The 17,311-nt window shown below is 36.8% G+C and overlaps 1 protein-coding gene across 3 annotated transcripts in view; it reads left to right on the top strand.

The window, feature by feature from the left end:
- Positions 1–17,311, top strand: part of LOC114642539 (furin-1) — a 208,602-nt gene that overhangs the window by 56,918 nt on the left and 134,373 nt on the right. For all 3 annotated transcript variants that reach the window (XM_028791402.2, XM_028791404.2, XM_028791403.2), the window contains exon 2: positions 1,002–1,296. In XM_028791402.2, coding sequence (XP_028647235.2) covers positions 1,120–1,296 — 177 coding nt within the window. In that variant the 5' untranslated portion in view covers positions 1,002–1,119. The remainder of the gene's footprint in view (positions 1–1,001; positions 1,297–17,311) is intronic.

The following is a 17,311-nucleotide window of genomic DNA, read 5'->3' as shown; positions in this document are numbered from 1 at the left end:
AAGTTTGTGTTGAAGTGTTTATCTGTTGACAAAACAAGTATGAGCTTATTTAAGAATAAAACCGAAGAAAAAAATTGTTCAATTGACATGTTGCTGAAGCCCAACTATCAGTTGGTACAAAATAAAAGACGTTCGCATATGTGTGTGTCTGAGCTTTTCATTTTCAATCAGTTGTCACAGTGGTAACACTGTTCTGTGTCAGATTTATGAAGATGGCACAGTGGAAAAGCTATGGCTTAGCAACCTCGAGGAAATAGGTTTGAATCTCATATCGCCCTTGCATTTAGCGCTTTTAGTAAGCTGCTAAAATGTGAACAGTTTTTTAAATTCAGTTTTATTCAACAATCCTAGAATAAAACTGAATTAAAAAAAAAATCGTTCAAATGTCATGTTGATGTGAATGTCTGTGTGGGAGGAAAAGTAAAATCCACTATACACATTGCAGTACCTATTTGCTCACCAAGAGGAAATGATTGAGCTGCGTTTTATGTCTGCTTTTATCTCTTCAGCTGTACTTTTGCAAGTACCATAAATTTACACCAGCTGTTACAGACATGCATCAAATGTATGTTTTTATTATGTAATAATAATAGTAATAGCAGTTCACTACTCAAGGCGCTAAATACAAGGATGACAAGAGATTCAAACTTGTGTGGGCTTCACACATCCTACACTTCATGTCGACATACTGAAACATATTTTTCAGTTTTAGGTGTGTGTTCAGCATTTCTTGCCTCTAATTTCCTCTGTCATTCTATATTTACACAGATCATAGTGGACACAAGAACACAAATGAAATGTATATTTCAGGTCACAGTATTTTGTTTTATGCAAAGAAAATTTAAAGAAGTCAAGGACCATGAAATAAAATTGTAAGCTTGAGGCATTCCAGTGTTAATGATAAATATGTGGTTGGTTGAATAATTTGGAATGATTGTTGCCTTGGGAACATGGTACTTTAATCTGTTATTAAAACTAACTATATTCTTTGTTTCTTGCAGGTGATTTCTGCCCCAGAGTGTTCATGATCCCAGAATAGTTGTGGTTTTTTGTAAAGGACCAGAACTGAAGGATTTTTTTTGATAGCCAGACACAGGCTAGGGAATCTCTCCCTTCCTGATGGCTCTCCAGATTGTTCCACTATTGTGTGGGATTTTGACAATCATCTTGACCTCCTTGGACTTCCACATTTCAGGGCAGAAAATATACGGCAACACATGGGCAGTCCATATTATAGGTGGTACAGAAGAGGCAGACCATATAGCCTTGAAACACGGGTTTGTTAATCATGGAAAAGTAAGTAATTTTAAGCATGAAATTTTAGTTTACCTTTTTTGCTTTGTAACGCCCTAAAGGAGAACCAGTGTCTGTGGTGTTTGACTGGTAGTGGATTAAACATCTCCACTAGTGACTGAGTAGTGAGAACAAGCTCCATGCTACTAGTTGTAGAATGAAGAAAGTTATCCAAGGCTGTCTACTCACATCTCCTAGGCAATAAATCTGTTGGCAAAGGAGATAACTTGTTGCATTTACATGGAAAAGAACCTTGAGGACAGGAATTACAAAAACTGATGCTTTTGTCCAGAATTATTACCTCTAGGGTAGAATCAGGGTAATGAGTGGGATGGTATTCACAACACAGGCAGGATACAGATCCACTTAATTGAGAGAAGGCTGAAAGGGTAACTTTTATAGTATACAACTTTGAATCTGGCAGGAGACGGCCAAACTGTCAAATTATGTTAAAAAAAAAAAAAAAATGTACACATTAAAAATAAGCAAATGTGAAAATGTTAATGATTGTTTTTAAATGTATTTTTGTGTATGTATTTTTATACTTCCGCAAAGGAGGTAACTGCAAAAGCTATTTCATCTGAGCAGGATGTGGCCTAGAAGGAGCTGGACAGGATTATGCAGCACCACTTGCCAAAAGTCCCTGGAATGACCAGCTGAGTAGTAGTTTAGAGACTATATTTAATGAGATTGTAGTTGAGCATAGAGCGGCATCAATGAGCTGTGTTCCAGTACCTGCAGCCATACAATTGGAAACACAACTTGGAGAGACCATGGTTTCTCGTTGAGACAAACCAATTAAGTACTGGTCAGTTAAAAAAAACTGTTCCTTTGTCTTGGATGTCAAGGAATTACCTTTCAGCCCCATGCAGTAGTGTAGAGAATGAGAGATTACTCAGTGCACTGTCATATTGTTAATGAAACCAGACACAAGCTTACAGCTGAACATTCAGAGATGCTTCTGTTCAACAAAAGGAATCTGCTTACTTTCCCAAAACAGTCCTAGACCTATCCAGTGGAAGGTGTTCTCCAATGACTTTAGACCTGTGTATACCTTTTTAAGACACTGAACTGTCCCTCTTAACATTTCTCTTAATGCTATCCTTTTTTTAATTTTGTCTAGTCAAATTCCTGTGAACATGGTGTTGTACTATTACTTCCCCTGTTGAAAGACTTGAAACAATGTTAGCTTGGTTTACATTCGTTAATTTTGTTTTCGTTTTCTTTTTATAAAAGCGTTGGCCAAATAAGTGTAAATGTTTTCAGTTTATGTAAAATGGAATCTGTTGCCATGCTATCCTCAGTACGTGAATATTAATACTACAGGAAACAACACACTGAACAAGTGTTATGGAAGCATCTCTGGTGCCTACATGCCCTATCACAGTAAGCAGCACTTGGTTCATTTGACCATATCCTTATTCATTTACTACCAAAGTACAAGCAGAAAGTGAAGCAAGAAAAAAAATTGCTATATGGAAAACATAAAACTGGTCCAAGAACTGCAGAAATGCTTCTTCTCTACAGACTGGAATGTGTGGACATCTTCACAAGCACTAGATGAGGCCTTTTAGGTTGTGAGTGAGATTATTAAGGAAAACTGTCAAAGCATACCCAAATAGTAAGTCATTAGTAACCAATGAGAGTAAAGCACTACTTCTGGTTAAACAGCATAATCCTTGGGGAAAATAAACTGGAAGAAAAGTGAGTTATACAGCAGAGAGGATTAACAAGTTAATTAAATATCTTAAGAAGTTGTATGGGGGTGTGGGTGGCGTTTGGGGGTTGAGATCAAGATTTGGTTTAATGATGATAAACCAAAGCCGGTTTCGAAAGGTCTGAAAGCAATCACTGGATGGATTCTTAAAAAAAATTTGAACTTTCCAATAGATAAGGACCACAGGTTTTTAGCCAGTTAACGTTTATGCAAGATTTGGAACCAATGTACAAGTAAGGGTGCTGTGTAAAAATACCAGAAATATTGCTAGGATGGAGTTCAGTATTACTGAAGTGGAGAAATCTTTGTGGAATGTTAAAAACAAACAGGGCACTGGGGGCAAATAGGTAAATCAGGCTGCTTTCTAAAGTCTTAAACAGCTCTGTTTTTCATTTACATTTTAACTGTTCTGAGTGGTGGTGTTGTACCTGAGCTTTAAATACAGTCAATCATTACCCTAGTTCTTAGCCTAGGATCTACAAACCAAACAGTCTGTGACTACAGCCCTGTTATATTACCCTCCATTCTAATGAAATGCTTTGAACACTTGGTACTGTGCAAATTGAAATGTAGAAGCTGCTGAGGTGGTTATCTTACATCAAAGCTGCATTTCTCGATTAGCCTGGTTTGTAGGTCTGGACTTTTCTCCAGTGTTCAGTAGCATCCAACCTCACATACTTATTGAGAAACTAAACAGTATAAATGTTTACCCATTTGTTGCAGTATTAATTCTAGACTTTTAAATTGTTCATGGAAAGTCAAAGTACATAACGTTTTTTGAAGCTCCTTCATTCAGATGTATTTGCTTCTCAAGGATATGTTTTGTCTGTATGATTTACACTGTGCACAAATGACCCGAGTGAGAACAATGACTAATTGTTCCATTACCAAACATGCTAATGATACTTTGCTGATAGGACACATCTGAGGATTATGAAAGCAATTATTTAAATCAAGTGGGCAGTTTAATAAATTCATGTAATAAGAACTTTCTTACTCTATGAAAAAACCAAAGAAGTGCTCTTCAATTTTACTGCATGTTTGCCCACTGTCCTTGGGCAGTAGGAAGAAATCGTACCAAAATATAAATACTTAAATTAATTTGAATGTTCACATATAATTAAGTAGCGTGTAGTCTACATTTCTTAAAGCTGATAGTTTGTTTCAGTGATTTGAATTTATTTAAACACCTGTATTGCAGCAAATGCATTCTTATAATAACAGAATCAGATGGCAGTAGGATTATCGGGGTTATTTCTAATAGGGAAAATAAATGATCGCTTCAAGGACTACTAAAAAGCTGCTTATCTGTGTGTCAGTCTTTCCAGTTTAGAATAATTAATAACCCAGTGCATCATTAAATCATTATAGATATTCATATCTTTAGGTCGGCAGTTCTGTTTTGTACTTGCTATTGAGAGGTTTCTGAAAATCCGTTTTCCCACTGGAATAACAATGCAAGCATTCAGGGAAAGTATAAAACATAGCTTTCTAGAAAGTATGTTAACTTAATATTGCCAAAACACTTCATATTCTGGAAAACATTTTGAAGCATTTGACGTAGTAGTAGTAGTGTGATTTTAATTAAGCAATTTATCATGAACAAAGGATGCATCATAAATGACTTTTTGGTCATTTTTGTTAGCCAAGCTATTGCTGCAATAGCTTATGCTTGAAGAACCAGGGGCAGAACTTGTACTGCGTCTTTTACCTTGACTGGCTTTGTATGTCTCCTGCAGAGCACTAAGGACACTGGCTTGCTTATGGTTTTCTTATTCTGAAAAAAACTGGATTAGGTGTTAAAACCAGCACCAGTGGTAAGATGCACCACTGCAGTATGCTTTTCAACAGGTATACATTTTCAAAATAGCATGTCTTCTCAACAGAAGCTGTATTCTTTCACATGTATAGTCATGTGAAAGAGTATACCCTCTTGCAGGTCTATGGTTTCAAATCGGGACGTAAACATCTGGTCCTAAAATTATTTAAATCTAACCCCGGGTGTAAAACAGCACACAACAGGTTCCACCATGTCATTATTTAACAAAAAAGGATGCCAAAATGGAGAAGCCATGTATGGAAAAGCTAAGTACACCCCATGATTGCAATAGCTTGTAGAACCACCTTTAGCAGCAATATCTTGAAATAATTTTCTTATTACTTTATCTGTCTCGCACATCGTTGTGGAGGAATTGCTTCAGTTCATTGAGGTTTGCATGCATTCATTTATGCTATGCACAGCGCTCTTAAGGTCCCGACATAGCATTTCAATCAAGTTGATTTCTGGACATTAACTGGGCCATTGCAACACCGTGATTCTTTTTTTAGCCATTCTGGTGTAGATTTGCTGCTGTTCTAGGGTTCATTGTCCTGTTACATGACCCAGTTTTGCCTAAGCTTTATCTGTCAGAAAGATGGCCTCACATTTGAGTCTAGCATACTTTTGTATACAGTGGAATTCATGGGTGACTCAATGACTGCAAGGTGCCCGGGTCCTGTGGCTACAAAACAAGCCCAAATCATCCCTCCACCACTGTACTCGACAGTTGGTATGAGGTGTTTTTACTCATATGCTGTGTTTGATTTTTGCCAAATGTGACGCTGTGCATTATTGCCAGTCATCCCCACTTTGATATTGTCTGTCCAAAAAACATTGTTCCAGAAGTCTTGTGGTTTGTTCAGATGCAACTTTGCAAACCTAAGTTGCCTCTGTTAATTTTAGAGAGAAGAGGCTTTCTCCTGTCTACCCTATTCCAAACAAGCCATACTTATTCAGGACAGTGCAATTAGAAAAAGACTGAACGTTTAACATTTAACATACTAAATGAAGCCTGTAGACTGTTGAGATGTAGCTCTTGCATTGCATAGTCTGACCTTGGAGTGAATTTGCTGGGACATCCACTCCTGGTAAGATTGGCAACTGTCTTGAATGTTTTCCACTTTTGAATAATTTTTCTCACTGTAGAAAGATAGACTTCAAATTGTTTGGAAATGGCTTATAACTCTTCACAGATTGACTGTCAGCAACAATTGTTTCTCTGAGATCATTGCTGATGTCTTTCCTACTTGACATTGTGTTTATACACACACCGGAATGCTAGACGTTTTGTTTTTATAAGGTGGTCACACTTTATGATCAATTAAACAAGTGTATTTTATTAGCGGCACCTGGCTGCTATGTACCCTCTTAATTCCTGTAATAATTGTATTGTGATCATGACTGAGACAATAAAAGTAGAAAAAATAAAAAAAAACGCTAACTTTTACAAGTACAGTGGAACCTCGGTTCACGAACGCCTCGGTACACGTACAACTCGGTTTACAACCAAAAAAGTTCGCCAGACTTTTGCCTCGGTTCACGACCACACACTCGGTATACGAACAAGCCAGTTTCCCTTTCGGTTTGTGTGCGCTGATGATTTCCGCACGTGTTGCATTGTTCTCGGTCTGACGTGAACTGCTGCAATGGGAGAGAGAGAGAGAGAGCGCAGGCAGGCTCGTGTGCTGATGAGAGAGAGAGAGCAGGCAGGCTCGCGTGCTGGAGAGAGAGAGAGAGAGGGGAGAGCAGGCAGGCTCGCTTTCGTGCTAAAGAGAGAGAGAGAGAGCACGTGCAGCTGAGAGCGAGCCTGTACGTGCAGCTGAGCAGGGAGCCTGGGTGTTTGTCAGTGTTGTTCAATGTTTTTACATTAGTTTACTATTACACTGTGCATTCTGTGGTGTAATTAACTATATTTGTGCTTAAAAATATTTTAAAAAATATATTTACATACAGTTCGTACGGTCTGGAACGGATTAATTGTATTTACATACAATCCTATGGGGGAAATTGCTTCGGTTCACAACCAATTCGGTTTACGACCAGAGGTTTGGAACGAATTATGGTCGTGAACGGAGGTTCCACTGTACTATAAAGTTACACCGGCTGTTACAAGTCAAATGTGTGTTTTATTGTATAATATTAACAAGTGCAGCTCATTACTCAAAGCGGTAAATTTGCCGGGGAGCTGGTTTCGAACTCACGACCTCTGGATTATAAGTCACCAGTTCTAACCACACCACCACGAAAGCTGTCGTATTGTACTTGCACCTTTTGTGACAGTGTTTATTTGATATTTGGCCATCGGCCTTCACACATTATACAGTTCATGTCTTACATTTTGTTATTACTAAAACATGAAAAACGTTTGTTTTAACGATGTGTTTGCATAGATTGTTGTAGACACAAAACACACATCAAATTATTTCCCCTTACATTTCTGGGTAGCTCACTCCCAAATAATCAATCAAGGCAGACACTGGGAGAACTTTTTGCCAGTTCTAAGGTTGGGGGGGGAGTGGTATGGTATAGCCGGCTGCTTTATGCTTGGGCTTATCGACACATTTAGAAGACAAAAGATGCTGACGGAGAGGTGCAAAGGGATTTAAGGTGGGCCGAATTTTTTTTTTGTAGGCTCAGGTAATTCTAGTGTTAAAATCAGATGTGTGGTCTTTCTACAGATTCAGACGGTGCATTGGTAAATAACTGGATAAATGCAAAGCCATATATAAACTGTGCAGCTCAGAAGTTTTGCTGTAACACAACAAATTTGAGAACTCCTTTATGTAAACGTCACCCACCCATAAACCTAGTTGACATCTAGACAAGTAGAGCCTAAACAATCTAGAAATGGCGGGAATCTCCAAGCTTCTGTTTAGTTTGCCTCATGCCCAAAAAAATACCAGAACTATAGCAATTTTTATGCGTAAAGATAAGAGATCCTAGAATGCGCTACACCTGGTAAAGCAAGTGGGTAATTTTTGGAATTTTCAGAGCAGCCTGTGATGCAAAAGAGGGCATGTGTTCAAAGTAGCCAACTTGAAGTAGCTCAATTAAAGTGGCATTATCAGTCGCAATGGCTGGTTCTTTTTCTTATGTTCATCTATCAACAAGCCTCGGCTCTAGATCCTCATTTTAAAATGCCCCCTGCTTGTCTGGTGTGTCCTAATAGTCATTTTCGAGACTGATTAATGTGTCTGTTGCACATGAGCACCTGAAAATGTGGGTAACTTGTAGAATTGTAGAAAGACAAGAGTCTTTGCTGTATCTTTAATTTTGACTAATGCAAGATTATTTTAAATGTCCAATAGAGGAATAAATTTGTCTAACATTTTAGTTGAAGGGTGTCTACATGGAGATTCATAACACACAAATAGGTTGTTGAATAACATACTTATTATTTAAGAAACAATATTTGACTATTTTCATTATTTGTAAGATGATCTAAATGTTTTATTAAGTAGATACCATTGCATTGTATTAAAGTAAGGATCCCCCGATAATATGTATGGACTCTGATGTGGCAGTACATGTTAGTCAAATTATGGTGCATTTTGAATGAGTGCAGTACTGTGAATTTTTTTTTTTTTTTTTTTTTTTTTTTTTTTTAAGCGCAGTAGTAATTTGTTCCATTCAATATCTTCCAAATACTGCTGTTAACTATTTACTACTAATCAAGTATTTTTTCTTAAATGTCATTCAATGCTTATGCATGTTCTATTAAGTCATTATGTAGACAGACACTCTCCAAATAAAGTGTTACTGAAATTTGTCATATTTATCTCTATGCATGGTTAAGTACTTTCTTTAAAAAATATATCCATGTATGCTAATTCAGTCAAAATAAAATTGATATTGGGGCATTGTGAATCAGAATCGAATCAAATCGAATTGGAACACCAGTGCCAACACCCAGCTCTAGTAGTCAGTGTGGTGTTCTATGCTGCAGTCTTTTGGCAAAGCAGCTTGAGCTCAAAAGAAGCACAATGCCTAGACATATTTTTAGGAAAGGTTTCTCTATCACAGGGCTAACCGTGGGCACACTCAAAGCTGTTGTGCAAAATTGGATGCCATCATGAAAAAATTTTTTCAATCCCCTCCAGGAGATTCTCTCTTGGCGACTTTTTAGCCACAGACTCATTCCACCACCGTGTGCTAAGAAATATCTTGCGGGCTCTTTCTGCTCACTGCTATTGTACAATTTAATGCTTCCACACAATGTACTTGTTAAGTTTGGTTGATAGATTGACTGGCTGGCTGTATTATCTGCCCTGTTGCTCTATGTTCTTGATTTGTATGTTTGTGCTGCTGTATGCACTTCAGTTTCATCATGGGATTAATAGTTTTTATCCTATCCAATAACATGACAGACTCAAAGTATAAATGATAGTGTTACTGGGTAGGTTAAGTGAGTTAAATGCAAAGCAGTAATAATGCAATGGAGTCTATTTTTGTGTTAATCCCTGCAACATCTGGTGATAGGTAGTGGCAAAGTGGCACATCTATAGGATGTGCAAACAAAAAAAGGAGTAACTGGAAGGAAAGCCTCTTAGACATAAGGAGAAGATGCAAAATCCATTCACACGATAATCAGGCACATGATTCACACCCAGCCAACTATAGCTGCCATGTGGCAAAAACATAATTTGTTTTATTGTACAAAATACAATAAATGTGTTTTTCAACAAAAACTTTGTACTGGTGTTTCCTGTTCAGGGATTTCAACTGAGCACTCTGGATATGTGTGTGAGGCAGCTGCAGTTCCAAGAAGCCCCAAGTGGTAGATGTATAGAATTCAAATGTTCTAATGCTCTGTTTGCGTTTTTTAATGAGAATTTAGAATCGTACCAGTTGTTTTTAATACAGTACATCTCTCAACAAACATTGTTAAAGAAGGTGAGTGAATTGTCCAAAAGTGTAGCTGTTTTTTTTTTATTACTGCTAGATAGACTTCCCATGAATAAACTGTGCAGAGAAATATACAGTCAGCACATTTTATCAAGGCTTGAATTTTATTTTAGCAAAAAAAAAAAAAAATGAAAAAGTAAAGGGGAAAGGTGTTACAGCATTTATCGGCTTAACTTTAGTGTTACTTAACCTAACATTTCCTGTAAGCAGCTTGCGTGCTTTGTGGTAAACCTTGGTAAGAAATTTTCAGCAATTTAAAAAAAAAAAAAAAAAAAAAAGTTTATACAGTTCTCCATTCCAACCCCCATGTGTTAGAATGCTAGTTTTTTTTTTTTTTATTTGTTAAAAATATGTACAACGTATGTTTAGTAGGTTATGACAAGGTTTCCACAATGACTGACTAAAGAGTAATTTGGTCCGTGAGGTCAAGCAGTCCACACATGTGGACTGAACTAGAGGCATTCTGGCGCAGTTTGACTTGTATCCCAAGCTTTAATGAGAATAAATGTCACTGCTGTGACATTTATTTATGCATAAATTTTAATCCTCGTTCTAAGGTACAATTTGGTGTATTACAGTGTGTGTCAGCAAATCGGGAAGTGACACTACGTAGATGAATGTACCAAAAGTTGCAGCTACAATATGTGAGGTTGCGTATTGTTAAAACAGCTAAAGTTGATAAACGTGCTCCTATCCAGAAGTAGATTCTCGGTTTTGTTAAAATAACAGTGGAAAATTAGTCATATGGCATCAGCAATTTTTAATTATTCAGTTTATTAGCACCTATATTTTTATTAGTTTTAGCATACAATAAATTATAAGTCAGACACCTAATCCACAAACCACCGTGAAGTATGAACACAAGTGGCTTAAAATACAATTATGTGAATTCTGTTTTAGTATTCAACCAGTGGTTTCTGACAAAAGGAATACTGAATGTATGTAATATTTGATTGGGACTCAAATACTCATTTTTATGGGACCTAGCTTAATATTTCATGTCACAGTCAAATTTCGTTGCTGTAGACGACATTCATTTTTTTACTGTATTGGGGTAAACTGGTGGCACCTGTCCCATGCAGTTCTCTAGACCAAAGACTACCAAAACACTCTGGAAAATGACCCACCATATTATTAAGGGAGTTTAAAATATAAATTACCTGTATCATTATTACCCAGCTCATCCTAAATCATACATAATTTAGTGTTTTTTCAATGAGTCTGCATTGTTGGAGTGTACTTTCTTTTTGGTTTCTTAACGTTTTATTTGTTCTGTGTTGTGGACAGAAATGGCATCAATCATTTAAACATGTAAAGGTGGTAATTTACAAAATTACTGCTTAAAGATATGTAAAAATATATTTTAAAGGAGTGATATTCTGAGTTCTCAGACCTTGTGATTTTTAAAGTTAGTTTGTAGTCTGTCCTTGATTAAAACTGACTACTCTTGGAAAGATTCTCTTAAAAATGTGAGTTTTCTGTTGTATAATTTACATAATTAGTGCACCACCCCATCCCTTTTAAGAGGTTTGCTTAATTGTGTGGTACATGTAAATTGCGGATACACAAGTTCCTAGAAGTGGCCATTTTTTTCTTTACTAGGTAAAGCTTCTTTCTGAAAGTGTGTGTGTGTGTGTGTGTGTTTTAAATCTAAAGAGCAGCATTTTCTGCTAGATTGGTGTCTTGAAAACCCCTTTTGGTTGGCTAGTGGTTTCACAGTTTGGCATAAATTAAGCTGTTTATTGTAAAGGGACCTCATGTAACAAAGGAAAGTGCCTATGTGGTTTAACACTTTCTAACACACTTTTAAATAACCAGATACGGACTTTTCTCTGTGAATAACTGAGATGTTACTTTGTATATGTAAAACTCATAACACTCTCTTTAAGAATTTTAATTTTTTAATAAAAGAATACATTATAACCACTTTGCAAAGGTGGTTTGAATTTTCATTGGGCTTGAACAGATTTTATATAATAATAATATACAGTAATCCCTCCTCGATCGCGGGGGTTGCATTCCAGAACCCCCCGCGAAAGGTGAAAATCCGTGAAGTAGAAACCAACCGTTTATATGATTATTTTTATATTGTCATGCTTGGGTCACAGATTTGCACAGAAACACAGGAGGTTGTAGAGAGACAGGAACTTTATTCAAACACTGCAAAACAAACATTTGTCTCTTTTTCAAAAGTTTAAACGTGCTCAATGACAAGACAGAGATGACAGTTCCGTCTCACAATTAAAAGAATGCAAACATATCTTCCTCTTCAAAGGAGTGTGCATCAGGAGCAGAGAATGTCAGAGAGAGAAAAAAGCAAACATTCAAAAAATTAATAGGGCTGTTTGGGCTTTTAAGTATGTGAAGCACCGCTGGAAAAAGCAGCTGCAAGGAAGGGAGCAATGTGAAGGTAGTCCTTTCAGCATTTTTTTTAGAGGAGTGTCCGTATCCTCTAGGCCAGTGTACGAACAGCCCCTCTGCTCACACCCCCTCCGTCAGGAGCAGAGAATGTCAGAGAGAGTGAGAGAGACGGAGAAGAGCAAACAATCAAAAGTCAATACGTGCCCTTCGAGCTTTTAAGTATGCGAAGCACTGTGCGGGAAGCATATGGCTTGACAAAGCAGCCACAGGTAAGCCCAGCAAGGAAGGGAGTAATGTGAAGATAGTCTTTCAGCGTCTTTTGAGGAGCCCCCGTGCTCGCAATATATTTGAGGAGTTTTATTTAATACGTAATACACGCTCTGGTTGGGTAGCTTCTCAGCCATCTGCCAATAGCGTCCCTTGTATGAAATCAACTGGGCAAACCAACTGAGGAAGCATGTGCCAGAAATTAAAAGACCCATTGTCCACTGAAACCCACGAACCAGCAAAAAATCCGCGATATATATTTAAATATGCTTGCATATAAAATCTGCGAAAGTCGAAGCGTGATATAGCGAGGGATTAGTGTGTGTGTGTGTGTGTGTGTGTATATATATATATATATATATATATATATATATATATATTATAATATGTGTGTGTTTGTATGTATGTATACAGTAATCCCTCCGCCATCGCGGGGGTTGCATTACAGAGCCGCCCGCGAAATAAGAAAATCCGCGAAGTAGAAACCATATGTTTATATGGTTATTTTTATATTGTCATGCTTGGGTCACAGATTTGCGCAGAAACACAGGAGGTTGTAGAGAGACAGGAACGTTATTGAAACACTGCAAACAAACATTTGTCTCTTTTTCAAAAGTTTAAACTGTGCTCCATGACAAGACAGAGATGACAGTTCTGTCTCACAATTAAAAGAATGCAAACATATCTTCCTCTTCAAAGGAGTGCGTGTCAGGAGCACAGAATGCCACATAGATAGAGAAAACAATCTCTAGCAAACAAATCAATAGGGCTGTTTGGCTTTTAAGTATTCGAAAGCTGTTGAAGGCGGCAGCTCACACCCCCTCCGTCAGGAGCAGGGAGAGAGAGATAGAGAGAGACAGAGTTTGTTTTTCAGTCAAAAATCAATACGTGCCCTTCGAGCTTTTAAGTATGCAAAGCACCGTGCAGCATGTCGTTTCAGGAAGCAGCTGCACAAAAGATAACAACGTGAAGATAATCTTTCAGCATTTTTAGACGAGCGTCCGTATCGTCTAGGTGTGCGAACAGCCCCCCTGCTCAATTCCCATACGTCAGGATCAGAGAAAGTCAGCGCAAGAGTGAGAGAAGAGTAAGCAATCTAGCTTCTCAGCCATCTGCCAATAGCGTCCCTTGTATGAAATCAACTGGGCAAACCAACTGAGGAAGCATGTACCAGAAATTAAAAGACCCATTGTCCGCAGAAATCCGCGAACCAGCAAAAAATCCGCATTATATATTTAAATATGCTTACATATAAAATCCGCGATAGAGTGAAGCCGCGAAAGGCGAAGCGCGATATAGCGAAGGATCACTGTATAAGTAAAACCTAAACACTTTGCAACTTGCAACCTTTTCTGCATTCAGAATGAAGTGCTCCCAAACTCTGGAAATCTTAGGTCAGTCTTTTCTGGCACTTGCATACCATCTGGCTTTTTTCAAATGTGTTCACAACTGAATGAAGTAGTGACACAATGGCACAACACAACCTACTCAGGCTAATGATGTAATCAACAAAATCGATCAACGTGATCATTACCCAATATTTTTAATAATCATTATCAATCATGATGATTAGTTGTTGCAATTACTGCAATCTCCAAGGTGTCCAGAGTGCATCCCATAACTAAGTCTGCCATTTTAATTGGCTTGTTGATTTGGCATGCCACAGTGTATGAACAGAAAAGCAGCAGGTGGGAGCAGGCAACAGCTGCAGTGACTTACCATATTGCAGAACACACTTCTGCCTACTTGACCTGCGCCTTAGAAATATCAAAACATTTCTATCACACCATAAGTAGCATCTCTACACAAGTAAGCCCCATCCATCCATGTCACACCATCTCCACTCTGTACTGAAATGCTACAAGTAGAAATAAAAGCCATTTAGTGATCATGTATGGGACAAACGGCATTAACAGCCATTTATTTTCATTCTTTGTATTTGTGTTTGGCAGGTGAATTGAGCCATCTTATTACAATAATATACATTTTAACATTTACCATATTCATTCTGAATTAACATTTGTAAATATGCTTTCCTAGTGATTTCTGAATCTTGATTGTTTGAAGTCAAAACATACCACCATATTACTTTTTGAGCAGGGATTAATAAGGGATAATAAAGTATAAATTAAGGAGATAAAAATCCGAGATTTTAAAATGGTGAATAACAGGGAGATGTTATTTTACTGTTTGTTCTGACTGAAAGTAAGAGTAAAGATTTGCTAAGTAGTTGAAACGAAATTATCTATATTCTGCTACGCTACTTGATGATTCCCATGTGTCGAATGATTTTGTCAAGCTCTTTGAATTATATGAATCATAAGGACACAGTTTGTGTGTATATACATATGTGTAATATACAGTATACTGTATGTGTATGTTCTTCTGTAATGTTTTGAGACACACATTTGTACTTGATTTGTGCCATAGTTTTAAATTTGTTCTTAAATAATTTGTGAGATTTAAATCCACATTCTCATGTTTTATTAAAGGGGATTTTTATGTACATGTTGTGTAATCATATAGAAATTAGAGCATTTAAATGGAAATTTACTGGAGGAAGGGGGAAAACAGTGCACCTGTTGCCTGACTAGGTACTTTTTTGTAGCATAGAAAAGCCTTGACAGTATTTAGCTTATTTCAAAATATAAGACTGACACTTAAGTGTGTTGCTATTGTTTTGGTGTCAATTTTTATGTTAACTCATTAAGCAAACTAATTTGTCAATGTTAGGGACATTTTGTTCTAAGGATACTAATACAACGTTTTCTTATTTGATGGTACTAGTTATATTCGTTCCAGTAAATCTGAGCTGTTCTAGTAATTTCAGTGATCCCCTTCATTATCAGTCTTTCTTTTTTTCTTTAACTAGGGCCACTTACAGGAACTTGCAGATCCTTGCATATTTTGCTTATGCATCAACTTGTTTATGGAACAAGCTAGTTAAAAGGGCAGGCTCATTATGGGACCCACTCTGGACCCCCTGTAGGTAGTAGCAAAGAAGGGAATTAAATCACAGTGCCATTATCATCAATGCAGCACATTCTGTCTGTCATACACCAGCCAAAGTATCATTCAGTGGAAGTGTGCTGAGAAATGCTACTGGTGATCCTTTATACCAATGGAAATACGTCTACATAATACCTCGTTGTGACTGCCAAGTCAGCAGTTTTTATTTTTTGATTTTCTTCCTTTTTAGTCATTCCGATATTTCTATACACTATAGTGTTTGCATTTGTTTGTCTGTAAAATGATAAATACAATTCCATAGATTACATGGGACAGTACATAGCCCACAGCACAAGTATTATTGTGATTCAGAATTCATGGGACAATGTTCCCATCTTATGAAATTATCATTTAAAAATTGTGCTTTGTTTAAAGTTACTTATTAGACTTTCATTAATCCAAACAATGCAACTTAAATTAAAATCTGTTTACAAATTTGACCATGCTTTTATGTAACCTTTTTCTTAAAATTTTAAATATTAACAAAATATTTAAAGTGCTGTAAAATAAAACGTTATGCATGTTGATAAGCAGATGCAAGTATGAATTTCACTATACTTTGCAGTGTAAAAAAATCCAAATTTAAATGTATCATTTTGCTATTTGAGTTAACCTCAAACATTGCTCTAACACTTGCTACCCTTTATTATATGCTTAAATGTCTTACTGACCTGTTAATTGTGGGTCCTGACTGGATCTCTTAACTAGTACATTTCTTTTTGAGAAAAAATGAGAATGTCCGCACTTTGCATGAAGCCAAGATCTCTCTACTGTGACCATATCCTATGCAGTAGAAACACTCACTCACTGTGTGGTAGGGACATGTATGATTTGATCAGAAAAGTATACAGTGGCAATTTGTCTGTTTTCTCTCTCTTCCTCTCTCTCCATCATGCTAGAGAGCTACTGTTGCATGATATGCTGCTATATAATTAGTCCTGGCTGTAATCTATTTATGAATCGGTATCAGTGAAAAGTGTATAGATGTCTTAAACACTTTCTCATGTATATGGCTCAATATTATCTGCAGCTTGCTCCTCACAGTAGCATTTGAGTATATCATCACAACTGTTCCAGTTTCATAAGTTTGTGCTTTGGTTTGGTCCCATTTGATTTGAAAATATGCCTGTGGATGCAGTGGTGCATCTATGAAACAATGTTACTATTCACTGTGGTGATCTGAGGATGTGACTAAGTTAAAATATGTATGCCAAACAGTTAACCTGTGGTCACAGCCTACTTTCATATACTGTCATGTCTGTTTTTTAACAAAATTTTTTACTTTCTCACCATTATACAGAAGGTGAAAAAAATGTTCTACACAAGTGAAATTAATGTGGCATGTTATAAGAATAGTTTATGTATTAGATTTTTAAAATCCACTCTTTCAACAAAGGATGTTTTTGTGTGGCTTTGGTTTCATTTGTAATATTATACAATACATAATACAAAGTCACATTTTGTTTTGATAGTATTTTGTATCATGAAGTTGGATTTGGCAAATTTTTTCTCATGGCTACTACAACTTGATCATCCCACTTTTTTTTGTTTTTTTAAATTCCTTTGCTCTATATAGATATAATATACAGTGATATGAAAAAGTTTGGGAACCCCTCTCAGCCTGCATAATTTACTCTACTTTCAACAAAAAAAACAACAGTGGTATGTCTCATTTCCTAGGAACATCTGAGTACTGGGGTGTTTTCTGAACAAAGATTTTTAGTGAAGCAGTATTTGTTGTATGAAATTAAATCAAATGTGAAAAACTGGCTGTGCAAAAATCTGGGTCCCTTGTAATTTTGCTGATTTGAATGCATGTAACTGCTCAATACTGATTACTTGCAACACCAAATTGGTTGGATTAGCTCGTTAAGCCTTGAACGTCATGGGTGTGTCCAATCATGAGAAAATTTATTTAAGGCGGTCAATTGCAAATTGTG

Source organism: Erpetoichthys calabaricus, chromosome 17, assembly GCF_900747795.2.
Source record: "Erpetoichthys calabaricus chromosome 17, fErpCal1.3, whole genome shotgun sequence".
NCBI classification, from domain to species: domain Eukaryota; kingdom Metazoa; phylum Chordata; class Cladistia; order Polypteriformes; family Polypteridae; genus Erpetoichthys; species Erpetoichthys calabaricus.
The sequence above is the reverse complement of the archived record's forward strand: the minus strand, read 5'-3'. Positions and strand labels throughout refer to the sequence as shown.